At 46.6% G+C, this 27,913-nt stretch overlaps 1 protein-coding gene across 1 annotated transcript in view; it reads left to right on the forward strand.

The window, feature by feature from the left end:
• The window catches only part of VAV1 (vav guanine nucleotide exchange factor 1), a 56,580-nt gene that overhangs the window by 6,297 nt on the left and 22,370 nt on the right, over window positions 1-27,913 (forward strand). Inside the window, exons 2-8 of the mRNA XM_070622770.1 lie at window positions 24,744-24,860; window positions 25,342-25,400; window positions 25,531-25,599; window positions 25,781-25,889; window positions 25,994-26,089; window positions 27,088-27,156; window positions 27,319-27,422. Coding sequence (XP_070478871.1) covers window positions 24,744-24,860; window positions 25,342-25,400; window positions 25,531-25,599; window positions 25,781-25,889; window positions 25,994-26,089; window positions 27,088-27,156; window positions 27,319-27,422 — 623 coding nt within the window. The remainder of the gene's footprint in view (window positions 1-24,743; window positions 24,861-25,341; window positions 25,401-25,530; window positions 25,600-25,780; window positions 25,890-25,993; window positions 26,090-27,087; window positions 27,157-27,318; window positions 27,423-27,913) is intronic.

The raw sequence follows: 27,913 nt of genomic DNA on the forward strand, positions 1-27,913 counted from the left end.
CCCCTCGCACTCACTCTACTCCAGCCACACGGGCCTCCTCACTGTTCCTAGAACCCACCAGGTGCAGTCCAGCCTCAGGGCCTTTGCACAGGCTGTTCTTGCTCCATGGATCCCTCTTCTCCCAGATTCACTGTAATTGTTCTCTTCTCTCTTTCAGGTTTCTTATCAGAGAGCTCTTCCCTGGTTTCCACAGTAAAATTGCACGCCCCCCCAGTCCCACGCACACACATTTTCCATTCTCTTCCTTTGTTAACTTTTCTCCATAGTGCTTAGCACTCACCCATCATAGTGGAGCTGGTTAGCTGTGGTTGAGTATGGATTGACTGGGATCGATTCTGCCTCTACTAGTTCTAGTTATGTGACTTTGAGCAAGTGGCTAGGCTTTCTCATCTATAAAATGGGGAAAAGGATGGTGATACTAACAATAACAATGATAACTATAATTATACTACCACCCACCTCATAGACATTTCTTTGTACTAGGTCATGCGCTGAGTGATGGAGAATTCCACGATGAATGAGACCCAGATGCTCACACAGCTCATGGAAATAGGCCAGAAAATAGGCGGTTACATTGCAGCTTAACACTTTCAGCGATGTGTGGGTGGAACCCAGGGTATTTTGGGAGCAGAGAGGAGGGAACTTCCGGAAGCAATCAGAATAGGTTTCCTGGAGGAGGTGACATGCCAATTGAGTGTGAGAGGTTGGGGCATATTTGAGGGGCTAAAAGGAGTTCTCTGTCTCCCTTGCTAACACACTAGTGGTGCCAGGCAGTGGGCAGGACCTGAGGGTGTGTTGGATGGGTATAGCTGGGCTTCTAAAGATCTCACTACATTGCAGAGGTGGACTGTCCCCCTTTGATATGGGGGACGGTATTCTGAGACCTGAGGCTTTAGGGGGAACTTGGGAATCAAGTCCTTCAGGGAAGAAATAAGGCATGTTCAGTTGGAGAAGTTTAAAGTTTGAGGAAATTCTGAGCTTAGTCTGCAGAAGTTTCAACCGAGAGTCTTACATCTGGCGAACAGAAAACCCAACCGAAACTGGCTTAGTCAAAAATATTTATTAGTTCACATAACTGAAAAGCTTAGGAGAAAATGCCTTCAGGTCCAGCTGGATCCGGAGGCACAGACATATCTCAGGAAATCCCCTCCCCTCCTCCGCCCTCCGTCTCTTAAATCTGCTTCCTTTTAGATGTTTTCCTCTATCCTCAGTTGTTCTTTACCCTCATGAAGATAGACAAGGATGCCCAGATATTCTAAATTTATATTCCCACAATTTTGCCTCCCATGGAAAATGACCACATAAGCCAAAATCTATCTTTCATTGGACATGATTTCTTTGGAGACCACCAACTGCTGAACCAATTGCTGTGGCTGAGAGAATAGGATGCTCTAACTGGCCAGAAGGAGTTCTCAACTCCATTCCTGGACCAATTACTGAGGTGGGGAGAATAAGACGCCCTGATTGGCCAGGCTGAGTTCTCACGCCCATTCCTGAACCAATTACTGAGGCAGGGAGAATAAGATGCTCTGATTGGCCAGGCTGAGTTCTCACACCCGTTCCTGAACCAATCACTGAGGCGGGGAGAATAAGACGCTCTGATTGGCCAGGCTGAGTTCTCACGCCCATTCCTGAACCAATTACTGAGGTGGGGAGAATAAGACACTCTGATTGGCCAGGCTGAGTTCTCTCGCCCATTCCTGGAGTTGGAGGTGGAATTGACTCCCCTCAGAGGAGCTAGACTGAAATCAGGGGAGGGGCAGTTTCATAGGGGAAACTGAGACTGTTAGCAGAAGAAAGGGCAGAAGATGTCAAGAGGCAATTGATGTTTATGTTGGCATCAAGTACTAAATTTGGTCCAGAGTGCTCACCATCAGCACTGTTGACATTTGGAGCCCCATCATCCTCTGTCCTGGGGGATGCCCTGTGCATTGTAGGATGTTTGGCAGCATCCCTGACCTCCACCCTCTCGATGCCAGTAGCATCCTCTTCCTTGGAGCAGTGACAGTAAAATGTCTCCAGATGTTTCCAAGTGACCCCTGGAGAACAGAATCACCCCTGAATGAGAGAGCCCCTGTTTTGGAGGGAGAGAGCTTCCTATCTCAGGGGAGATTCAAAGAGAAATGAACAGCTACTGGCTGGGGACAGCAAAGAAGAGATTGAGAACGTCTTTGAGTTTGAACTCATTTATTTCATCATCAGCAACAGGTGATCTGCTGATTGTCGGCGTTAGGGGAAAGAACACAACAGATAGACCCTCTGCTCCCCCGAGTTCATGGTCTTGTGGGGGAAAAGGGCAGTGTATTTGTTTCCTGTGGCTGATGCAACAAAGTGCCATAAACTGGGCGGCTGAAAACAACAGAAATATGTTGTCTCACGGTTCAGAGGTCAGAGATCTGACATCAAGGTATTGGCAGGACTGTGCTCCATCTGGAGGTGCCAGAGCAGAATCTGTTCTCTGCCTCTTCCCGCTTCTGGTGACTCCGGCCATTCCTTAGCTGGTGGCTGCATCACTCCAGCCTCTACCTCCATCTTCTCATGGCCATCTCCTCCGTGTCTGTCTGTCTGTGTATATAAGGACGTTTATCATTGGATTTAGGGCCCACTTGGATAATCCGGAATGATCTCTTCATCTCTAGATCCTTAATTATATCTTGCAAAGTCCTTTTTGTTTCACAGGTTACAAGGATCTGATGTGGTCCTATCTTTTTGGGGGGCCACTATTCAACCCACTACAGACAATAAACAGGCAAATCAATAAGAGGTTGTAATAAATGCTGCAGACAAAATAAACCAGGCCTCAAGATGGAGCAGTGAACAATGGGCATGCTTTCTGGAGGGTGGTCAAGGAAAGCCAAGAGCTGAAGGATGAAGAGCTGGCTCTGGGAAGAATGGAGCAGGGAGGGTGAAGACCATGCAAAGGCCCTGTGGCTGGGAGGATCTGAATGAAGGATCTGCTGGTGGAGGGTGAGTGAATGAAGGGAGAGTGGTGAGGAATGAGTTTTTGGAGGAAGGCACTTCACTAGAGCGGCTGTGAGGATGTGTGGAATTTAAATGTGATGAGAAATCCTTGGAGGGTTTAAGCTGATCAGTGTTTTAAGAGGTTCTTCCGGCTGCTCTGTGGGGAACGGACTGTAGGGGCAATAGGGGTGGCAGCAAGGGGATCTGGGATTAGGGGGAGGTTGATGAAGTTGTCCCAGCGAGAAGTGACAGTGACCTGGACTAGGAGTCAGGAATAGAAGATCAAGCTCAGATTTTGGTAGTTGAGCTGATCAGACTTGCTGACAAATTGGATGGTGGGAGGTTGGGGGGAATGAAAGGAGGCAAGATGATGTCTAAGTTTATAACTTAGAGACCTGCGTGAGTGGGGGTATCATTTACTAAGACATGAATGCTGGAGGAGGAACAGGTTTTGGGGAGTTCTGATTGGGCCCCGTCACACTGGACATGGAAGGCAGTACAGCATAGTGGTTAGCGTGGTGGTTCTCAACCAGGGGTGGGGGGAGCAACTCTGTCCTCCTAGGCGTCATTTGGCAATGCCTGGAGGCATTTTTGGTTGTCACTACTGAAGAGAGAGGTGTGCTATTGGCATCTAGTGGGTAGAGACCTATACTGCCCAAGACATCCCCCCAAATATCAACAGTGCTGAGGCTGAGAAACCCCATTTGAGGGGCATGGATTCCAGCTACCTGAGGGTCTGGGTTCCAATCCTGACTGTGGAATCTTGGATGAGTTCCTAACCTCTCTGTGACTCAGTTTCCCCATCTTTCAAATAGGGGTAAAGATAATGCCTACTCTACGGGACTGTTATAAGAACTAAGTGAGTTAACAGTTGTAAAGTTGTAAAGCTGCAGGCAGTACCTGTTACGATTGGTAAAAAATCCGTAGGAGGAGATGAGATTATTTGGAGAGGCAGGAGAGAAAGAGAAGAAAGGGGGTGTAAGAATTGAGCACCAGGATGTAGCAGCATTGGGAGGATAGGGAGAGGTGGAATCAGCAAAGAAGTCAGAGGAGGAGAGTTCAGGGGCTGGCCTGGTGGCATAGTTGTTAAGTTTGCATGTTCCACTTCAGCGGCCCGGGATTTGCAGGTTTGGATCCTGGGTGCAGACCTAGCGCCACTCGTCAAGCCATGCTGTGGCAACGTCCCACATAAAATAGAGGAAGAATGGCACAGATGTCAGCTCAGGGCCAATCTTCCTCACCAAAAAAGAGGAAGAAGAAGAAGAAGAAGAGAAGAAGAATTCAGTGACATATGAGGAAAACCAGAGGATTATGTAGCAAGAGCCCAAAAGAGGAAACTGTATCCACATGGAAGTATTGGTGCTTTGAAAAGAACAGTTTTAATGAAGTGGATAGAAATAGACTCAGAAAGTATGAGAAATAACAATAACAGAGACAGGTCTCATTTACGGAGCACTCACTATGTGTAAGTGTTATTCTTAGTCTTATTAACTCATCTGATTTTCACAACAAACCCATGGAACAGGTACCTTTAGGTTTCGGTTATCTATTACTGTGAGACAAACCACCCCAAACTTGGTGACGTAAGACAGAAACTATTTTATAATTCTCGCAGCTTCTCTGGGTCAGGAATTCAGACGGGGCGTGGAGATGGTGGTTTGTCAGCTCCGTGATGAGAAACCTTGAGTGTCTGGGGGCTGGAATCCTCTGGAGGATTCTTCATCTGCATGTCGGGTGCCTGGGCTAGGGCTGTTGACTGGAGCGCCTGGAATGTGGCCTCTCCATGTGGCTTTGGCTTCCTTATAACATGGTGACTGGATTTTGAGAAGGAGTAAGGAGAGAGAGCAAGTATTCCTTAAGAGACCAAGGCAGAAGCTGCAGGGTTTCTTCTGACCTACTTGGAAATCACATGGTGTCACTTTGCTGCATTCTTAGTGACAATCAAGTCACTAAGACCAGCCTAGATTCAAGGGGAGAGGAATTAGACTCCACTTCTTTTTCTTCTTCTTCTTTTTTTGTGAGGAAGACTGGCCCTGAGCTAACATCTGTTGCCAATCTTCCTCCTTTTGCTTGAGGAAGATTGTCGCTGAGCTAACATCTGTGCCAGTCTTCCTCTACTTTGTATGTGGGATGCTGCCACAGAGTGGCTTGGCGAGAGGTGCTAGGGCTGCACCTGGGATCCGAACCCACAAACCCTGGGCCGCCAAAGCTGAGCGTGCAAACTTAACCACTATACCACTGGGCCGGCCCACAGCCTCCACCTGTTGATGGGGGTGTGACAAGTCACACTGCAGAAGAGCACGCGGGATGGGTGATATTTTTGTAGCCGTCTTTGGAAAGTACAAACTATTACATGTTATCCTAATTTCACAGATGAGGAAATGGAAATGTGCAAAGTTTAAGTAAGTTGCCCAAGTGACTAAGAGGCTATCCTGGGATTTGAACCCAAGGCCAGGCCCCAAAATCTGTGGCCATAAACACTATGAAAATATTGCCTCTTTCGGGGGACATATGAGTCTTTCAAGTGATTATGGAGATCGTCTTGGATTCAGATTTCCAGTTCTCCCTGTCAGAGTTCAACCAGGAAAGCAGAAATCATCTCAAGTCTTCCAAATAGAGAGAATTTAATTCGGGGAATTGGCTAATGGGTGATGGGGTTGCTGAGAAGATAGATGGGGATAGTAAGGTAACCCAGAGAGTAGCCTCTATGCTGGAGAAACAGTAGAAGGAGGTGGTGTGGCTGGGGCCCGGGGCCCAGGGCCATTCAGTGAGAGCTCGAACCTCGAGCAAGAACTGTCTTCAGGGAGCTGAGACCTCAGAGGACATGTATTTGCTGCTGGAGATGCAGGGCAAGAGCGGGAGAAATACCGGGATTTCTGTCTTTCTCCCGCCCCCTGGTCTCCTGCCTGGGCTTCCCATTGGCTGAAACTACCCGGAAACCAGGGTGCAAAGGAGCCTGGGAAATGTAGTTTTCTTCCATGCAGAGCAAAGCAAAGGAAGAGCAGGGAGTGGCTCTGAGAGCAAAGAGGGTAAGGACCCTGTAAGATCTCGAGCAGGTGGCTGTCTCTTGGAGCTCAGTGTGTTAAATTATCTCAGTTAACGGGAGCTGCTGTTACTGCTACTTGTCTGAGAATTGACAATACGCAGCGACTTTATTTCCGGTGGCAGGGTCCTCCTCAGCTCGAATGGACCTGTTGGTTTTGGAGTTAAGGTTACTCTTCAGTAAAGCTCAGATCTGCTGTCTTAGGACTCTCCCTATCACGGGCCACCAGCACACAGCTAATCATCCTTCCTCCAGACTACTCGTCAGAGATCTGCCTACCACGATTACGTCCTGGGCTTCCCCCACATCAGCTCTAGCCCAGCGAGAACACCCACAGCCCCTTCGTGGTTCCTCAATGGACAGAGCTTCCAGAACTCCACCGTGGGGTGTCTGTCTTGTTCCTTTCTGCCTGGGGGATCCAGGATGACCCCTGGGTGCAGCATCTGAGCACCCCGGAGGTGTGGGGCTTTTACCTTCTGTCTGATTGAACGTGGGACCAGGAGGAGTTGGGCAAAATGCTTCAAAAGGCATCAGTCATTTGTGCTTCCCTTTCAAGGACTCTGGGAGATGTGGCAGGATGGTGGGGTGCTTGGGTGACAATCACTTGCCCCTTTTGATTCCGCAGCTCCAGTTTTGGCAAATCGGCATCTGATACCACCTTTGTTTTACTCCCTCCCACAGCCCACTTTCTCACTCTGCTCCAGCCACGCTGGCCTCCAACTTCTTCCTTCAAGGCCCCAGGCAGGGTCCAGCCTCAGGGCCTTTGCACTGGCTGTCCCCTCTGCCCGGGATTCTTTTCCTCCAGACACCCACCTAGATCAGTCCTTCCTTCAAGCCTTTACTCAAATGTCACTCTCTCAACAAGACTTCCAGGACCTCCTTATTTAAAATGGCACCTCCCTCTGGCATCTTTTCCTCCCTTAATATTTACCACCTTCTAACAATTATATTCCTATTCATGTAAGATGTTTACTGCTTGTCTCCTTTTGCCAGAATGTCAGCCTCATGAGGGCAGACATGTGTATCTCTTGCTCACAGCTGTAACCCCAGCACTTGGACCAGTACCTGGAGTGTAGTAGGTCCTTAACAAATACTTGCCAAATCAATGAAGGGGGGTGGTTGAATGGTCAGAGCCCCCTTGCATCCTGTTCCCTCTGCCTGGAGCACCCCCCTCCCCACCCCCACTCTTAAGTAAGATTTATTCAGACAGAAAGAACACATATTTGTCTCTCATTTAGTACGTTTTATCAAGGGTAGGAACAAAAATGTGACAAGAGAGTACATTTTGCATTATTGACCAGTGGTAGCTTATATTGATTTCCTTCTTTCCCACCCTCCTATCCCCTGAAAGCTCTGCTAAATCTCCTGGTTTAGGGGAAAGACACAGCAGGTAGCTGACCACCCACAGGCTTTTTAAAAGAACAGTTTTATTAGGGGCGAGCCCCGTGGCCGAGTGGTTAAGTTCGCACGCTCCACTTTGGCGGCCTGGGGTTTCACCAGTTCAGATCCCTGGTGTGGACATAGCACCACTCATCAAGCCATGCTGAGGTGGCATCCCACATGCCACAACTAGAAGGACCCACAACTAAAAATATACAACTATGTACTGGGGAGTTTTGGGGAGAAGAAGAGAAAAAAAAAAGAGGTTGGCAATAGATGTTAGCACAGGGGCCAATCTTAAAAAAAACCAGTTATATTAACATACAATAAATGACATGTTCGAATACATGATTTGGTAAATTTTGATACACGTGACCTGTGAAACCAGCCCCACAAGCAAGAGAGTGAATGTATCCAGCGGCCCCCAAAATCTCCTCCTACTCTTTCGTAATCCTTCCTCCCTGACCCTCTCTGTCCCCAGCCTCCCATCCCTGGGGAACCACGAGCTGCTTCTGGTACCTATAGATTAGTTTGCATCTTCTACAGTTTTATATAAATAAGATCATACACTATGTCCTTTTTTAGTCTGCTTCCTTCATGCAGCATGATTCTTTTGTGATTCATCATACTGTCTCATGTCTCAGTCCTTCATTCCTTATCATCACGGAGTGTATTCCATCAGACGGAAGTACCGCAGTTTGCTCCTCCGTTCTCCTGTTGATGGACATTTGGGTTGTTTCCACGTTTTGGCTACCACAGATAAAGCTGCTGGGAACGTTCATGTGCAAGTCTCTATATGAACGTTTTCTTTCATTTCTCTTGGGTAAATGCCTGGAGGTGGAATAGGTCATAGGGTAGGCGCATGCTTAACTTTTTAAGAAACCACCAAGCCGTTTTTCCAAAGTAGTCGCGCCATTTGACATCCCCTTCAGCAGCATGCAAGGGTTGCCTGGAACACTTTTCCTTTTCGTTTTGCCATCTCTTGGTCCTTGGCTTTATCGGATGTGCCTCCCACTTTGCCAGACCCCACAGCTCTCTGTGCTTTTCCGCACACTCGCTCATCACAGTTGCAATCCATCAGTTATTCCCGTCACTCTCTGCTCAGTGTCTGTCTCCCCTCTAGACTTTATTTTATTTTATTTTTAAAGACTGGCACCTGAGCTAACAACTGTTGCCAATCTTTTTTGGTTTTCTGCTTTTTCTCCCCAAATCCCCCCAGTACATAGTTGCATATTTTAGTTGTGGATCCTTCTAGTTGTGGTATGTGGGATGCCGCCTCAGCGTGGGCTGATAAGCGGTGCCATGTCTGTGCCCAGGATCCAAACCGGCAAAACCCTGGGCCACCGAAGCGGAGCGTGTTAACTTAACCACTCGGCCACGGGGCTGGTCCCCCCACTAGACTTTACAAGCACTGTGGGAACAGGCTTTTGTCTGTTTTGGCCTCCGCCAAGTCCCAGGGCTTGGCACACAGTAGGCACTCAATGCATGCTTGTTGAATGAATATATGACCCTGCCTGGTGGGACCAGGTACTAGAGTGGAGGTTTGGTTAGTATTTCCATTCTCGATGTGAAGATGAGAAACCAAGTAACCAGAAGGTGCAACGACCCATCCAAGTTTCCTCAGCTTGCAGCAGCTGGGCTGGGAGTCGAACCGTGTCTGTTTGACCCCCTCGACCAGCACTGAGATGTTGAATGTGTGCTGGGGTAGGAGATGATGGGGCAGAAGAGAGACAGGCTGGTGTGGGGAGGACTCTGAAGGCCAGGATGAGGAGTTTGTGCTCTGCACCTCTGCTTCCAGGCTTCTAAAGGGCACACAGCACACTCACCCTCTCTGGTCTGCAGGATGAAGTTTTGGAGCCCCAAGATTAAGGGGCTGCAGGGCTGAATGCAGAGGGCCCCCCAGCTCAGTCTCCCTGAGCAAGCCCTGGTAACAGGCATTTCCTGTTTCCGGCAAGCTCCCTGGGGCTGGGGTGGGGGTGGGGGAGTTGACTGCTGCATTTGTGCTCAGCTCTGGGTCTCGGTCTCCTGTTCCCTGTCCCCAGCCACCAAAAGGGGCCTCTGTCCCTACACACTGGTTCCCTGAAGGAAGGTGGCAAATTAGATCCTTTCCGGTTCTTTCGTGTCTTGGGCAGGGGCTGTGCTGACAGGGGATCCAAGGTGAAGGGGAAGTGTCTGGGTGCTGATTTGCATATGGGCAAGATGCCAGCCCAACTCTGATATTCTGGTGGAAGGAGGAGGGGAGCTGAGGGGTCTGCCCCCCAACAGGGAGAACATGTTCTCACATGCCCCCGCCCCCCACCCACCTATGTGTAAAGGGCCTCCTGGCCTTTGACACCTTCTCTCACACTTCGGGTTACCGGGAAGTCCTTCTGGTGGTCTGACCTCAATCACGTCTGCTGTCTGAGGGAGCCCCGTTTTTCAGCTGGCCCCACCCCAGCCTGGAGGGCTGATGAGTCATATGCTCTTTCCCCCTTTCAGGGGTCACATGACTGGGGGGAAGCAGTCTCAAGGCTCAGCTGATCTCCCTGAGGTCAGCAGAGTACTTCCTCCCTCCGGCCAGATGGTGCCATCTGTTCTATTGCCCCCGGGGATCTGTAAGCCCTGTCTGAAGTCAGCCCACGACCCTGCAAAGGCTGCTGGCTGCAGAGTGGTACATGTGGTTCTCGTCACGTGGCCAACACCCCATTATGTTACCTCCTATGTGGTTCCAGAAGGCAGCCTGGTGTGATTCAAAGAGGTAGGGTGTTGCAGTGGTTAGGGGCATGGCCTCTGGGCTCAGAGAGCTGGTATCTGGCTCCCCATCCCTACCTGCATGGCCTCAGGCAGGTGGTATCACCTCTCTGAGCCTCAGTTATCCCATCTGTCAGATGGGGATTCATTCATTCATTCATCAACTTTTACTGAGCACTTACTCAGGACCAAGCATTTTACTAGGTGCTGAGGCCACAGCTGTGAACAAAATGCACAGAGAGTCCTGCCCTTGCGGAGTCGATGTTCTAGTGTGTTAGGGAGGGTGAGAGGCAGAGTACAGGCAGACAGTAATGAAATAAGTAAGTGAAACATATGCGTGTTGCACTTTTAAATAGGGTGGCTGGGAATGTCTCACTGAGAAGTGACATTTTGTCAAAGGCCTGAAAGAGACAAAGAAGGGAGGCACCAGGTTAATTAGGGAATGGGCATTCTAAGCAGAAGGGAACAGCCCATGCTAAGGTCCTGGAGCTGGATGGCGCCTGACATGTTTTAGGAATGGCAAGGAGGGCCATGTGGCTGGAACAGAGTGAGCAAAGGGGACAGAGGGAGGAGGGGAGCACTGGGAGGGGGCAGGTCAGGTCATGCAGGGTCTTGTGGCCTAACGGGAGGCCTTGGGTTTGTGTCTGGGTGGGACAGGAGTCTTGAGAGGGTTTTGACAATATTACGCCAGCTGCTGTGTTGAAAATAAATTACAGAGGTCCAGGGGCAGAAACAGGGAGTCCAGTGAGGAGGCCATTGTAATAATCCAGGTGAGTGATCACGGTGGCTTGGAGAGATCCAGGTTGGTGGAGAGAAGGGTTGGGATTCTGAGTATATTCAGAAGGTGGAACCAATAGGATTTGCTGATGGACTGGAAGTGGAGTGAGAGAGAAATAGAAGAGTCAAGATGACTCCAGCATTTTGGTCTGAATAACTGTAAAGACACACATTATTAGAGCCTACCTTCTAGATCTTGGTAGTGACTCTGTTGAGAGAAGGAAACAAAACTGTGCCTGTGGGGGTCGGCCCCGTGGCCTCACGGTTAAGTTTGTTCACTCCGCTTCAGAGGCCTGGGGTTTTACAGGTTCAGATCCTGGGTGCAGACCTAGCACCACTCATCAAGCCATGCTAAGGTGGCGCCCCACGTAGTACAACTGGAAGGACCTACGACTAGAATATACAACTATGTTCTGGGGGCTTTGGGGAGAAAGAAAAAAAAATGAAGATTGGAAACAGATGTTACTCAGGTGGCAATCTTTAAAAAGAAAAAAACTGTGCATGTCAAACTCTTAGTATAAAGTTTGCAAAAGGCTAAATTCTCCATAAATGGTGCCTTCTCTTAACAAGCTCTGGGGACTCCGGAGGGCAGGGGCTGGCTCGCACGGGCAGTGTTAATGCACCAAGTGACTCTTCAGGGACGACTTTGGGAAACGAGTCTGTAGGGAGGGAGGGAAGGCAAGATGTGGGACAGAAAAGAAGGAGGAATGGAACAGTACAGAACAACGCTATATGTTGTTCGTGGGTATATGTGTGTGTAGTAAAAGAATGAGGACCTGGACAGGAACAATGCAAACCCATTTCTGGATGGGAGTGCTAGTGAGGAGGGAAAGACAGAAATGAAATTAGAGAATATTGTATGCCGGCTTGAAATGTAACGATTAAAATATATTTACACAAAGGGGTTGAAAACTTATGTCTTAAGACGGAAACCAGCACATGGATGTTTATAGCAGCTTTACTCATAATTTCCCCAACTTGGAAGTAACCAAGGTGTCCTTTGGTAGATTAATGGAGAAATAGACTGTGGGACATCCAGACAAGGGAATATTATTCAGCACTAAAAAGAAATGAGCTGTCAGCCCATGAAAAGACATAGAGGAACCTTAAATACATATTGCTAAGTGAAAGAAGCTGATCTGAAAAGACTACATACTGTATGATTCCAACTCTATGACATTTTGGAAAATACAGAACTATGGAGACAGTGAAAATCAGTGGTTTCCAGGGGTGGGGGTGGGAGATGAATAGGTGGAACACAGAGGATTTTTAGGGCAGTGACACTCTGCGTGACACTATTGTGGTGGATACACGTCATTATAGATTTGTTCAAACCCATAGAATGTACATCAAAAGTGACCCCTAATGTCAACTATGGATTCTGGGTGATAACGATGTGTTCATGTAGGTTCACTGATTGTGACAAAGGTACCACTCTGGTGAAGGATGTTGATAACGGGGGAGGCTGTGCCTGTGTGTGGGCAGGGGGTATATGGGAAATCTTTGTACCTTTTGCTCAATGTTGTTGTGAACCTAAAACTGCTGTAAAAAATAAAGTCTACTATAAAAAAGAAAAGAAGGAAGGAAGGAAGGAAGAGCGGACTAGAGCCCCTGGACTGGATTGATGGAGATGCCATGGATGCCAAAGGGGGCTGACCACGTGTTTTCTTGCCTCCCTCCCGCCTCCATCAACCTGATTGTCTCTTCTCTCATCCTCCAGCAGGTTAACCTGAGCCCTTTAATTTGGCAACAGTGTTCCAAGAAAGCAAGGGCAGAGGTTGCAATGCCTCTGGGCGCCTAAGCTCCGAAGTTACTCAATGTTACTTCCGCAGTATTCTATTGGCTGTTGCAAGTCATAAGACCAGCCTGGACGCAAAAGATGGGGAAATAGATTCCTTTTCTAGATGGTAGGAGCTGAAAAGTATTTGTAATTGATCGCAAGGGGCATTGAGGCAGAGGGAACCATGTGTACAAGGTTTGCAGGCAAGGGAAAGTTAACATATGTTGCATTAGGGCTTGGCAACTATTTCTACCACCGCTGAACCAGAGGTGGGAGATGAAGAGTGAGGGAAAAAAGTTATTGGAGAAGTCCACAGGGGCCAAATCTTGCAGGCCATGATGAGGTTGGACTTTATCTTCAGGGCGTTGGGGAATCTTGGCAAGGTTTCAAGGGGAGAGTGACATGGTCAGATTTGCTGTGTGGAGGTGGGCTGGGAGGGACAATACACGAATCAGGGAGACCACTGAGGAGGCTGTTACAGTCACAAAGGTGAGAAATGATGGTGGATGCTCTAGGATTTAACCGAAGATGGTGAGAAGAGCCTGGATTTGCGAGATATTTCAGATGTAGAATCTGAAGGACCTATTGACTGATTGGAAGTGAATTAAATAATCGATACTTGGAAAACACTTAGATGCCTTCCTGGCTTGTAGAAAATACTCCACAAACTTACTCTAACTTGATTACAAAGGATGTGGAGTGCTGAGAATCATCCTGCGTTCCTAAGCTGAGTCCCTGGTGGTGGTGGAGAGGCTGGAGGAGGAGCGAGTTTGAAGTGGCAGTGATGTCAGCCTCGCACCTGTTGAGTTTGAGGCGCCCACTGATGAGTGAATGAACCTGTTTCCCCAGCTGTAAATGAAGAAGTTGATGGTAATGAAAAGGGGTGTTTCTAGCTGTTGTTCTGAAAACCTGACCCCGGGCTGGAAAAGAGGTCCAGACTCTCTTCTCGTTACTCCTGTGTTGTCCGTTTGTTTATTCAGTAAACATTTATTGGGAACTCCTGCATGCCACCATGTGTCCAGGCTCCACAGGTGACTCAACCCTTGGCCCTGCCTTCATCTGGTAAAGGGGACGGAACTGGTCTCAGGCCTTGTGGTCAGGCCTGGGGTGGGGAGGGACATTGTACTAAGAGAGCCCGAGGTCAGGTAGTGGGGGTGAGGACCCTGCTTGGGCAAAGAAGTTGGAAGAGGCTTCCTGGAGGAAGAAATAGGGGAGAGGGGCTTTGAAGGATGAATAGGAGTTCACCAGGCAGATGTGAGAGGAACTTTAGGACCTGATGCCAGTCCTTTGTTCATCTGCTTGTGTATAATTAGTGGGACATTTGGCAGGAGGAATTAGAGTGGGCAGTCATAGGACATCTGAGGATAAGATAGACCACAGTGGGCTCTGGACCTTAGAGATACTGTATTAGGATAACACTGACTTCTGTAACAAATAAGCCATTTCAATGACTTAACACGGTAAAAATTTATTTCTCCTTCACATAAGAGTCCAATGTTTCTCCTGGTACCAGGTGGGAGTTTTTTCCCCACGGGGTGATTCAGAGACCCAGGCTGCTTTCATTTGTGATTTTGCCATCCCTAAGAGTCTCAGCATCATTTCCATCCAGCTGCAAACAACAGGGAGAAGGAAGGTGGAGAAGGCAACCTCATTTATTGAATACATTGCCCTGAAATTGCTGCACATGGCAAATGCTCACATTCCATTGGCCGGAACTAGTCACATGACCACACTCACTTGCAAGGGAGGATGGGAAATGTAGTCCTTGGTTAGGCAGCCACTTTCCAGCAGCAATTCCATATTACAAAAGAGAAAACGTGAATTTTGGTGGACCATGACTGGCCTCTGCAACAGGTGGGCAGCAGGAATAGAACTAAGGCCTGGAAGGTGGCAGGAGATACCCACTTTGCTTTGTGACCTTGAGTATCTCCTTCCTCTCTGGGTTTCTCCCTCTCTCTGGGTGATGAGTATTAGAGACAGGTTCATATCGGAGGTCTTTTCCTGTTCTGAAAATTGATGGGTCAATGAATACTCTTGGGCTTTTCTAGCTGGAGCTAAGATGATGATGGTGATTATGATGATAATGATGATGATGGTGGCAGTGATGGTGATTATGATGGTGATATTGATGACGAGGATGATGAAGTTTATGCTGCTGCTGCTGAAGATGATGATGGTGGTGATAATAATAATAACGACGTGGTAATCGTGATGTGATGATGGTGATAATGGTGGGTACGATCATGGTGATAATGGTGGTGATGTTGATGATAATGACCATTTCCAAACATTGAAGGCTCACCATGCCAAGCCCTTTACATGCATTATTTTATTGAATTACGACATGACACAGCAGGCGTTATGATGGCTACCATTCCGTACGTGTGGAAACAAGTTCAGAGAGGGGAGGTGACTTGTCCAAAGACACACACAGGAGGATCTTCCCATGTTCTTTTGGATTAGGAGCGCTTTGGGAGTTTATTCTCCAACCTTTTCCCTATCTTACCATCCCCAGGATCTCCCTCTTGACTCCCGGGGCTGATGATAGTAAGTTTGAGAGAAAGCTCTGGAGTTTAGTGATGTTCACACCAAAGGCACTGTCACCCTGGTCAGGAGTGAATTTTCTGGTGAGAGAAATGTGTTTGGACCTCCTCCCACCTTCAGTGCCTCGCTTTCCTGTCCCAACGCCTCCAGGAAGTTCCTCCTGATCCTATGCTCCTTACTCGGGCTCCTTCTGTAACCTCAATTTCTTCAAGCATGTGAGTAGCAGTCGTTCTTGCAGAGAACACAATATGAAGCTCTGGAAGTTTAGAGGGTTGAGAGGGAGACAAAAGAGAAAGGTCCAAGACTCTAGCAGGTGCTCTGGATGTGCCTCCTGTAGTTCTTAGCCCACTCTGGGGTCACCTACCCCAGAGGGTTCCCGGATGGCTCCCTGAGTCTCTCTGACTGAGAACGTTCTCCGGCTGTAGGAAGATGCTCAGCCTGCGTATGGCAGGCTGGGAGTGCTGGGAAGGTAACACCCTGGGAGGCTGCCATGATCAGTGATGGATGAGAGTAGACAAATAAATGTCTCGGAGTTCTCATTTCTCAGATGGAACAAATCTGGGCAATGTCCGCCCCATCTTCCAGAGGTCCCCAGAATAACGAGCTCCAGTTTACTCCATCTGGTGCTAATTAACACCTCCTGTATAGGCTCCCTTCTCTTCCCTGTCCCACTGCCCCACTGCCCTGTGAGTACTTCTTGGGATCACCTCCCAGAAGGTAAACTACATTTGTATCCAAATCCTTCTCTCAGAGACTTCTTCCAGGAACTCAAACTAAAGTGGAGACCCAACTTGACTATGCTGCTCAGTTATTTATTTATTTTTGAGGACGATCAGCCCTGAGCTAACATCTGTGCACATCTTCCTCTACTTTGTATGTGGGATGCCTGCCACAGCATGGCGTGCCAAGTGGTGCATAGGTCTGTGCCCGGAATCCGAACCGGTGAACCCCAGGCTGTTGAAGCTGAGCACGCAAACCCAACCATTATGCCACTGGGCTGGCCTCTACACTCCAAAGTTTTAACGTAAAAAAACACCCTAAGACAACTGTAACATATTATACAAAAAATATGTGTATGTAATTTTAATCACCGGGTGACGCAAGTTACTACATGTGGCACCTGAGAAGATTTTAGGCAGATTATGGATACAAAGAACGTAAATCACATGGTGATGAAGGTCATTCTCTCTGATTCTTTTTCAGTCCTTCTAGTTTCATCATAGACAGTCTCATTTTAGTTTTATTGTCTTACATATTTTTCCTAATGGGAAATATATCACATATGCACAAGGCTCTATAAAGCTTATATGAAACATTCAAAGAATAATAAAATGAACAAAGTACTCATTGCTCAGGCTAAGAATCAGAACATTACCGTTCCTTGGGAATCCTTAAAACCGCGTTTCTCAAGCTCTTTTTTTTTTCACCTTAACCATAGTAAGAAATATATATTTTTTATATCACGCCCCAGCCCACTGCCACAAGAGCACATGAACACACGCAACTGAAATGAAAGTTTTCTGAATCCATTCCTACCTTTTCTATACTAGAAACATTGTAATGTATTTTAGTCCATTCTAGTTGGATCTAATAAGCTGATTCCATGACATGCTAATGGGTCACAATCCATAGTTTGGGAAACAGAGCCTTAGAAGAATCCTGTGTGCCCTTCCTTGATTGCACAACCTTCCCTTCCCCCACTCCCCAGAGGTAGCCACTATCCTGAACTTTTAGGAAAAATTTTTTTGATATTCTTTATAGTTTTCCTATGTGTGTATCCATGAACATTGCATCACTTAATTTCGCCCATTTCTATACTTGATAAAAATGGAATTATAATATATGCATGAGAGTTGTTTTCTTATTCAACATTACATTTTTGGAATTTATCCATGTTTATGTATGTGGCTGTAGTTAATTCTTGTGTAGTGCTGTGTAGTATTTCACTGTGTGAAATTACCACAATTTAGTTATTCACTCGACTTCTGATGGTTACTTGAGTTGTTTCCAGTTCAGGGCTTGTAATAGTTAGCTATTGTTGCATAACAAATTACTCTAAGATTTAGGAGGAAAGAAATGTTTATTTTATCTCATACAATTTCCGAGGGTTAAGAATCTGGGAACAGCTTAGCCAGGTGGTTCTGGCTCAGGGTCTCTCATGAGATTCCGTCAAGACGTTGGTGTGGGCTGCCATCACCAGAAGTTGGGATGGAAGGTTAGTTTCCAAGGTGTCTTATTCACATGGCTGTTGGTGGGAGACCTCGGTTTCTTGCCACGTGGGCCTCATCACAGAGCTGCTTCACCAGGGTGGGGAGAAAGAGGACACATTGACTTATGAACTAGTTTCCATCTTATTCTCATTAGAACCAAGTCACAGTCCTTCCCACACTCAACTGGAGGCAATTATGTAAGGGCATGAATGCCAGCAGGTGGGGATCGCTGGGGCCATCTTGAAAGTTGGCTACAGCGGGGTTCTCACAAGCATTCTTACTCTGGCCATTCTTGGACACATCTCTGGGAGCATATGAAAGTGTTTCTTTATGGTTTAAACCTAGGGATTTAGGGGTCAAAGGGTAGATAATGCCAAGCTGATTTCCAAAGTTTTAAAACCAATTTACGCTCCAAGAAGTAGCGTATAAGAGTTTCTGGGACCCCACCTCCTTGCCAATACTTAGTGTTCACCTGACTTTAAAAATTTTGCATATCTGGGGTCTGGCCCGGTGGTGCAGTGGTTAAGTTCACATGTTTCGCTTCAGCGGCCTGAGGTTCTCTCGTTCAGATCCTGGGTGCGGACCTACACACTGCTTGGCAAGCCATGCTGTGGCAGGCGTCCCACATAGAAAGTATAGGAAGATGGGCATGGATGTTAGCTCAGGGCCAGTCTTCCTCAGCAAAGAGAGGAGGATTTGCAGCAGATGTTAGCTCAGGGCTAATCTTCCTCAAAAAAAAATTTGGTTTGCATGTTTTTTTGGTGGGTGAGAAATAGTATTTTGTGATTTTTCTTTTCCTGTGAGGAAGATTGGCCCTGAGCTAACATCTGTGCCAATCTCCTCTACTTCATGTGGGATGTCACCACAGCATGGCTTGATGAGTGGTGCTGAGTCTGCGCTCAGGATCCAAACCTGCAAATCCAAGGCCACTGAAGCAGAGCGTGTGAAATCAACCACTACGCCACTGGGCCAGCCCCTATTTTGTGACTTTTAATTTCACTACATTCACAGCCACTGAGGTTGACCATCTCTTCATGGATTTTGGGCATTTGTAATTCCTCTTCGGTGAAACACCTGCTCATGTCTTGCCAATTTTTTGATTGAATTGTTTGTCTTTTTCTTGTTGAATCATTAGGAGTTCTTTATAAATTTTGGATACAAATGTGTAGCAAATACCCATTTTCACTTTGTGGCTGATCTTTCCCACTCTCTTCATGATGCTTTTCGATGAATAGAACTTTATTTTCTTGTAGTCAAATCTTTCCCTTTACAGTTTGGGCTTTTTGTTTATTGTTTCAGAATCACTCACATTTCTGACGTCGTACAGATATTCTCCTAAACTGTTTTCTGTAAGTCTTGCCTTTGGTGTTTAAGTCTTTAAACCATCTGGAATTGGTTTTGAGTACGATGTGAGGTAGGAATTTGACTTAAATTCCTTTTGCACTTATGGATAACCAGTTGGACCACCCATGATTATAAAATAGTACCTCTTTTTACTATGCATCTACAATACCTGCTCAGTCATAAAACACATTTTCATATACGTGTGGTTCATTTTGGGGCCCTTTATTATGGTTTATTTATCTTTACTCCTATATTAATTATCTATTGCTGAATAACAAATTATCCTAAAACTTAATAGTGTAAAGCAACCTTTTGCTATGCTCATTAATTATTTGGCTCAAGACTTCTGAAATGGCTCGGCTGGGCTGTTCTCACTTGGGGCTTCTCATGAGGTAGCAGTTAGATGTCAACTGGGGCTGCAATAATCTGAAGACTCGACTGGGGCTGGTGGATCCACTTCCTAGGTGGCTCAGTCACATGGAACCTCAGTTTCTCTCCAGAGGACTGATTGTGGGGCCTCACAACATGGTGGCTGGTGAGCAATTCAAAGTGGCACAGATGTTAGCTCAGTGCCTTTTATTACTTAGCGCTGAAAAAATCAGATGTTGTTACTTTTACCATACTCTACTGGTCACACAGTTTCAATGTGAGAGAGGATTAGAAACAGGGCTTGAATACTGGAATCCACAGACCATTGAGTGCCATCTTGGAAGCTCACTACTATAATTACATTGTTTTAATTACTATAGATTTATGTTAAGTCTTGAGACCTGATAGAACTGTTACTCCTACTTGATCTTTTCCTCCATAGGATTGTCTTGGTGATTTGTGACTCTGTGCTTTTCCATACAAATTTTAGGATTCACGTGTCAAGTTCAGTGAAAAAACATTTGGAGATTTTAATTGAAACTGCATTGAATCTTATAGCTCAATTTTGTGGAGGGTTGAAAAATTTAAAATATTGAGTCTTTCTAGCTAAGAATTAGTATATATTTCACTCTATTTAGATCTTCTTTCATGTCTTTCAATAAAATTTTATAATTTTCTGTATAAAGGATTTACACTTCTTTTTGTTAGATTTGTTAGATATCACCAGACTTTGTTTGTTTGTTTGTTTTACATTTTTAAGACTATAGTAAATGACATCTGTTTAAAATCGAAGTCCAATTTTCATGGATTGAGATAGTCCATTCTTCAGTTCACCGTTCAGTCAGTTCTAGCAAATGGGTACACTTGTGCAACCTACGACCTTATCAAGACACAAAACGTTTCCATCACTTGTGGCCTTTCTGAGTCAATCTCTGCCATCCTCCTCACTCCAGAAGCAACCACTGATCTGATTTCTATCACCATAGGTTAGTTTTGCTTATTCTAGGATTTCACAAATGTTCTCTTTTTTAAAAAAATAACATTTTCTGATTTATTGTTGCTGATGTACCGATATGCAGTAAGCTTTGTATAGTGATTTCGTATTCAGTAACATTGCTCACTTATTTTCTTAATTCTGGTTATTTGTCTGTATATTCTTTGGGGCTTCTGTGTTGACAGTCATATCATCTGCACAAATGACTATTGTATTTCTTACTTTCTTTCTTTCCTTTTCTTCCTTTTTCTTATCTTGCAGTGCAGGCTGAGATCTTTGATACATTGTTGAAGAGGAATGGTTATACTGGGCACCCTTGCCTTAGTTCTGATTTCAAAGGGAATCTTTTCAACATTTTACTATTAACTATAATGTTTTGCTTTTTTGTTTAAAACAAAGGTTTAAGATTTTTCAAAGGTGCATTTCATCAAGTTAAAGAAGTTCCTTTCCATTCCTGCTTTGCTGAGAGTTTTTTTTTCTCTTTCTTTTGTCAAGAATGGATGTTGAAATCGTTACTGTTTCTTTTACGTGTCTCTAACTGTTGCTACTCTCTTTCTGACAAAGAGAGAACGGGTCTTGGGCAGGCCACGGGATCCAACTAGAATTTAAGAACACTGTTTACATCGTATTTATTCCACACTGGCTTCTGTTTATAGCAAATGATCCTACTTTCCTTTGATAGTAGGATGTAAAATTCTTAAATGCATTGATTTGTGTTAAAGGTAATTTGAAGTCTGTATTCCATATAAAACGGGTTAAGTAGATGGTGGTTGTGGTAATAATTGAGAAGAAGATACAATCTGAAGATGGAAGAGTGAGATACATGGGTGCAATAACACAGTATTGAATTGATTCATATGTGTAGCTATGGCAAGGTGCTTGAAGTCACGTTGCCTAAGTTTGCATCTCAGCTGGCTGTCCCTGCCTTAGTTCCTTAGCTGTAAAATGAGGATAATAATAGTAATTACAAGGATTGCAAGGATTCCATGCAGGGATTCCATGATATATATCTATATATAGAAAGAGTCAAGCTCATAGAAGCAGAGAGTAGAATGGTGGTTACCAGGGGCTGGGGGTGGGGGAATAGAGACATGTTGGTCAAGGGTACAAAGTTGCAGTTATGTAGCATGAATCAGCCTAGAGACGTCATGTACACTCAGGATGACTAGGCTTGATACTATACTGAACACTGGAAATGTGCTAAGAGAGTGGATTTCAGGTACACTCATCACACACCAAAAAATGGTGACTATGCAAGGAGATGAGATCATCTGTTAATTAGCTTGCCTGTAGTAGTCATTTCGCTATGACTATATACCTCAAGGCATCAAATGGTACACGTCAAGTATACATATTTTAAAATATATATATGAATTAGAAAATAGAGAGAGAATGCTGGGAATTGAGTGCATGCTGGGTGCTCATGCAAGGCAATGAGATGAAGCGGTGGTCAAGAAAGTCAGCTCTGGATTCATGTCATCCTGGAGTTAAATTTCACCTCTTCCATGGATTTACTCCCACTGTTCATAATCTTAGGCAGCTTTCTTTCCCTCTCTGAGCCTGTCTCCTTGTAGGTAAAATGGACATTTAAAACTCCCAGGTGGGGAGTTATGCAGCTGTGGCATGGTGTTTGAAGTCACAAGAATGGAATAAATCTGAGCACCTAACCATGTGTAGGAGGCATGCCAAAAAATGCAAATATTGGTACTGCAGAATCACAGAATAGGGGTTAGCAAGTACACAGGAATCACCTGGAGAGCTTGTTAAAAATGCAGATGTCCAGGCCTCATCGCCATCCATCCATTTAACAAATATTTATCAAGGGACTATTATACTATTGTAGACGGTGGACATCCTCCAAGCAGCAAAGCCACGACCCTGTCCTCCTAAACTGACATTTTATTTGGGGAAGATGAACAACAAAGAAAAGAAACGAAGCACAGTTAGATGGAACAGAAAATGCCAGAATAGGGGGAGTTGCAATTTTAAATAGGGTGGTCAGAGGACGCCTCACTGACAAAGCGACCTTTGAGCAAAGACCTGAAAAAGGTGGCAAGGAATCTTGTGCACATTGGTGTGTAGTAGATTTCTTGGGCTGCCACAGCAAAGTCCCACAGACCGGGAGGCTTAAACAAGAGAAACGTATTCTCTGCCAGTTCTGGAGGCTGGAAGTCCCAAATCAAGGTGTCGGCAGATTTGGCTTCTTCTGAACCCCCTTTCCTTGGCTTTGTAGATAGCTGTCTTCTCCTTGAGTGCTTATACGGTCATCCCCCTGTGTGTGTCCGTATCCTAATCTCCTCTTCTTATAAGGGTCCCAGTCACATTGGATTAGGGCCCATCCTAATGACTTTATTTGACCTTAATTACCTCTTTAAAGTCCTTCTAGCCACATTCTGAGGTCCTGGGAGTTAGAGCTTCAACATTTGGGGCTGGGGGACACACCTCAGTGTGTAGCACAGAGAAAAGTGCATTCCAAGAAGAGTGAATTGCTAGTGCAAAGGCCCTGGGGCAGGACACTGCCTGGCATGTTGGAGGAACAGTGTGGAGGCCTAAGTGACTGGAGCAGAGTGAGCGAGGGGGAGAGAGGGAGGAGGGAGGGCAGGGAGGGGACGAGGCAGGTCGTGTGGGGCCTGGTGGGCCACAGGGAGGACTTGGGCTTCTACCCTGAGGAAGATGGGAGGCTTGGAGGGCTGTGGGAAGAGAGGGGACAGGATCTGACTTGGGTGCTCACAGACCGAGTAGGTGTGAAAACAAGGACCTGAAAGATGCATATTTTTTATTGAGATACAATTTATATACCCTACCACCATTTTAAAGTGTACGATTTAGTGGTTTTTAATATATTTACAAAATTGTGCAATCATTATCACTAACTCTAGAACATTTTCTTTACCCCCAAAAGAAACCCCGTCCTCATTAGCAGTCACACCCCATTATCTCCTCCCCCAGCCCCTGGCAACCACTAATTCACTTTCTGTCTCTTTGGATTTGCCTGTTCTAGACATTTCTTATAAACGGAATCATTCAATATGTGGTCTTTTGTGACTGGCTTCTTTCACTCAGCATCACGTTTTCCAGTTTCATCCACGCTGTTCTTTTTTATGACTGAGTAATATTCCAGTGTGTGGATTTGCCTATTCTGGACACTTCGTGTGAATGCAATGATACAAGAGGTGGCTTTTGGAAGATGCATTGCAACCAGCTCTCTGGATGAATGTGCTTTGGGAATCTTGGTCCACACTGACATCACTGAGGGTGCTGGGAGCCATGGGAGAGGCCGGCTCTGCATGCTGTGGGAGGCTGGTGGACTGGAGGTTGGTTAGAATGCTTTAGAACCTGAGGGACCTTAGAGAGAACTGAACCCATTGGGACATTTGGATGAGCCAATATCGGGCAGCTGGAAGGATGTGAGAGTTTGTTTATATCAGAATTCAATACCCAAAAGCCACAGTGACATCCTGTGTGTCTGACAGCTGCATCACTTAATATCTTTTGGTTGCAAGTCACAGCAACCCAACTCAAACTGGTTTATTCAAAGAAGGAGTGTTGGCTCATGAAATGTAACCATTCGGGGGTGTTGCATACAAATGGATCATGCAACATGTGACCTTTTGTGCCTGGCTTCCCTCACTGAGCATCTTGTTTTTGAGGGCCATCCACTTTGTAGCGTGGATCTGTGCTCCACCCCTTTTTATGGCTGAATAATAGTCCATTGTCTGGATATACCTCCTTTTGTTTATTCAGTATCAGTTGATGGACATAGGTAAATCCATAGAGATGGGAAGCAGACTAGTGGTTGCCAGGGAGAAGCGAGGAAAGTTGGGAATGGAAAATGACTGTTTAACGGGTACAGGGCTTCCTTTTGGGGTGAAAATAATGTCTTGGAACCAGATAGAGGGGATGGTTGCACCATCCTGTGGATGTATTAAATGCCAGTGAGGCATACACTTTAAAATGGTTAATGGTTAAATTTTTTATTGTAACAAAATATATATAATATTTATCATTATATATAAAGACAATTATGGAAATATGTATTTTACAAATATAAATAAAAGTTTATAAAATATATGAATAATATAGAAATAAAATGATAATGTTTATTATTTTAAGTTTTCGGAAGTGTGTGATTCAGTGGCATCATTCACAGTGTTGTGTAACCATTACCGCTATCTCTATCCAAAACTTTTTCATCATCCCCGTTATTCTATCCCCATTAAACACTGACTCCCCATCCCCCTCCCGCAGCCCCTGGTCCCAGCATCCTACTTCCTGTCTCTGTGGATGTGACTCCTCCAAGACCTCCTATGAGCGGAATCAGACAGTGTTTGTCTTTCTGTGTCTGGCTTGTTTCATTTAGCATAATGATTTCAAGGTTCCTTCATTCATATTGTAGCATAAATCAAAATTTCATTCCTTTTTAATGGCTGAGTAATATCCCATTGTATGCCTATACCACATTTTGTTATTGGTGAATGATTAATTTTATGTTATATGAATTGTACCTCAATAAAAACAATTGAGGGGTAGATCTGGCTTCAGGTACAGCTTGATCTTTATCAGAAGAGAGTGTCATGTTTCCTCCACTGTCATTTCTCTCTCTCTCTGCAGTTCCTGTGCCTTAAGAACATCCGCACCTTCTTGTCTACGTGTGGCGAGAAGTTTGGCCTCAAGAGGAGTGAACTCTTCGAGGCCTTTGACCTCTTCGATGTGCAGGATTTTGGGAAGGTGAGCTGGGGACGAGCTGCCATGAGCTTGGCACACAGAGCTAGAAGACTGGATTTCAGTCCATTTCCATGAGCGTCTATGCCAGGAAAGCTAAGGGCTGTCGGGGGAAGGATGAACAAGTCAGACTAGGTTGTACACCAGGTGCAAAAAGTATGGCTTAGGAAGTACTTGCTGTGTGATCTCAGATTTGTGGCCATGCCTTTCTGAGTCCTAGGTCCCTCATCTTTAATGCAGGAATGATATCATCCCTTCCTCTCTGAGTGGTTATGAGGACTAAATAGAAAAAGGAGATCAGGTAGTGCACACTCAGATAAGGGAATGCTGACACGGGGGATGGGAAGGTGGAGAAAATCCTGAATTAGGCTCCCAGAAGCATTGGGTCTAACCTCAAGATCCAGCCTCAGGTGCTGGGAGTCCGAGGCTGTGTTCTGGCGTGTGGGTGGGCAAGGGGCTCACCGAGCAACCGTGCACCTTGTCACAGGTCATCTACACCTTGTCTGCTCTGTCCTGGACTCCGATTGCCCAGAACAAGGGGATCATGTGAGTAACCACCTGAGCTGACAGCTGTGGACCCACATGACCCCAATCCTCCTCCTCCTCCCTGTAGCCCCCTCCCCACCTGGCTTCCAGCCTCTGGCTCACACAGTCTTGACCCCCCCCCCCCCCCCAGGCCCTTCCCCACTGAGGACGAGAGTGTGGGCGATGAAGACATCTACAATGGCCTGTCCGACCAGATCGAGTGAGTGTCTGGGACCACGGCCCTGCCCTGGGGGTCCGAGGGGAACATGGTCTTGTCTTGGGGGTCTGAGGGAGACATGGCCCTGTCCTGTGCGTGCGAGGGGACACGACTTTGGGCTGGGAGGGGTCACAGGGGTCCCTGGCCACGGGCCGGCGGCCCTGCCTGACTCTGGGTCCTGCAGCGACACGGTGGAGGAGGATGAGGACCTGTACGACTGCGTGGAGAACGAGGAGGCCGAGGGTGACGAAATCTACGAGGACCTCATGCGCTCAGAGCCGGTGCCCATGCTGGTGCGTGGTGGGAATGGGAGCGCCGGGCTGGGGGTGGGAGGCGCTTCTGGGGGTGGGGGGCAGCCCCAGGACCCCCAACACCTGCTTCTCTTCCCCGCTCTCAGCCCAAGATGACAGAGTATGACAAGCGGTGCTGCTGCCTGCGAGAGATCCAGCAGACGGAGGAGAAGTACACGGACACGCTGGGCTCCATTCAACAGGTGCGATGCTCCAACGCAGCCCCTGCCAGGCGCATGCGCGGGAGCCAGGCGGGCAGGTGCACGGCCACAGGTGTGGCCGCCTCTGATGCTCGTGAGAGACCCCGCCTGTCCCAAGCGGGCCTGGCTGCCTCCCTGACCGCATCGCTTTGTCTTTCTTCGTCTCTGGGTTTCCCTGTCATTCACTCTGTCTCCTTATCTTGTCTCCCTCTTTATGCGTCTCTTTTCTGCTTCCTCTGGCTGTCTTTCTCTCCTGATGTGTCTCTTTATCCCTGTCTATACCTTTCCCTGTATCCTTGTCTCTGTCTGTCTCTCTTTTATTCTATCTTTTCACCCTCACTGTTCGAACAGCTTTATTGAGATTTAATTACAATACTATACAGTTCACCCATTTAATGTCAGCAGTTCAGTGGCTTTTGGTATATTCATGGGTTGCACAGCTGTCACAGGTCCTTTAATTTGAGCGCATTTTCACCATTCCCCAAAGAAGGTCCATACCCTTTCACCATCACCACCTCAGCCCCCATCTTCTCCCAGCCCCTGACAACCACTGATGCACTTTCTGTCTCTATGGATTTGCCTGTTCTGGACATTTCACATAAATGGAATCACACGCCATGTGGCCTCTTGTGTCTGACCTCTGTCACTGAGCATCATGTTTTTAAGGTCCATCCACATTGTGGCATGTGTCAGTGCCTCATTCCTTTTCATGACCAAATAATATTCCAATGTATGGATGGGCCACATTGGGTTTATTCGTTCATCTATTGATGGGTGTATGGGTTGTTTCCACTCTTGTGCTGTTATGAATAATTCTGCTATGAACAGTCATGTCCAGGCTGTTGTGTGGACATTCTCCAACTCTCTCTCTCTGCATCTCTCTCCCTCTCCCTCCATTTGCTTGTCTCTTTCTGTCTCTGTCTCCTTGTCCCTGTCTCTCTGAGCCTAGGCTGGAGGGAGGGGGTCTCATCTTCCTTCATCCTTCTCTCCCCTCCCCACAGCACTTCATGAAGCCACTGCAGCGGTTTCTCAAACCTCAAGACATCGAGATCATCTTCATCAACATTGAGGTGAGCTGGCTGATGCCCAGTGGCCCAGGACCTTTGTCCAGTGGGGACAATCTGCTGGCCCCACTTGTCCCTGCACTGTGGGGGTTGGGAATTGAGCACCATAGTGGGGAGTGGATGTGCCCCCAGGCTCTGGCCCCAGCCCTCATCCCTCCTTCCAAGTAGGACCTGCTTCGTGTGCACACCCACTTCCTAAGGGAGATGAAGGAAGCCCTGGCCACTCCCAGTGCACCCACCCTGTACCAGGTCTTCATCAAATACAAGGAGAGGTAAGACCCAGCTGGCCAGCCTGGAGCCCTGGGCCTTTGGGAGAACTTGCTCTTGGGGACCACTGAACCGGGAGGGCTTTTCCTTGTAAGCTCATGGGCAAGGGGCCACCCATCTCTGGTTTAATTCCCAGCTCTGCCTCTTGCGAGCTGTGTGGCACTGGGAAGTTACTCAACCTCTCTGTGCTTCTGCTCCCACAACTATAAAATCATTGTGGTACAGGAAGGTACCTCCTAGGGTGGTGGTGAGGATTGAATAAATTGATGCTTAATGTGCTTAGCACAGCGCCTGGCACACAGTGGGTGCTCAATAAGTGTTTGTTAAGTAAATGAGCATTGAGTGGAGACAACCTCCAGGTGATGTGCTAGGAGCTTCTTGTACATTATCTCATTTAACGCTACAAAACCCCATGTGGGAGGTGCCATTGTGATGCCCATTTTACAGATGGCGAGACTGGGGCTCAGCATCACCCAGCTGGGAAGAGGTGGGGCTG

This window comes from Equus przewalskii, chromosome 6, assembly GCF_037783145.1.
Source record: "Equus przewalskii isolate Varuska chromosome 6, EquPr2, whole genome shotgun sequence".
Classification (NCBI taxonomy): Eukaryota; Metazoa; Chordata; class Mammalia; order Perissodactyla; family Equidae; genus Equus; species Equus przewalskii.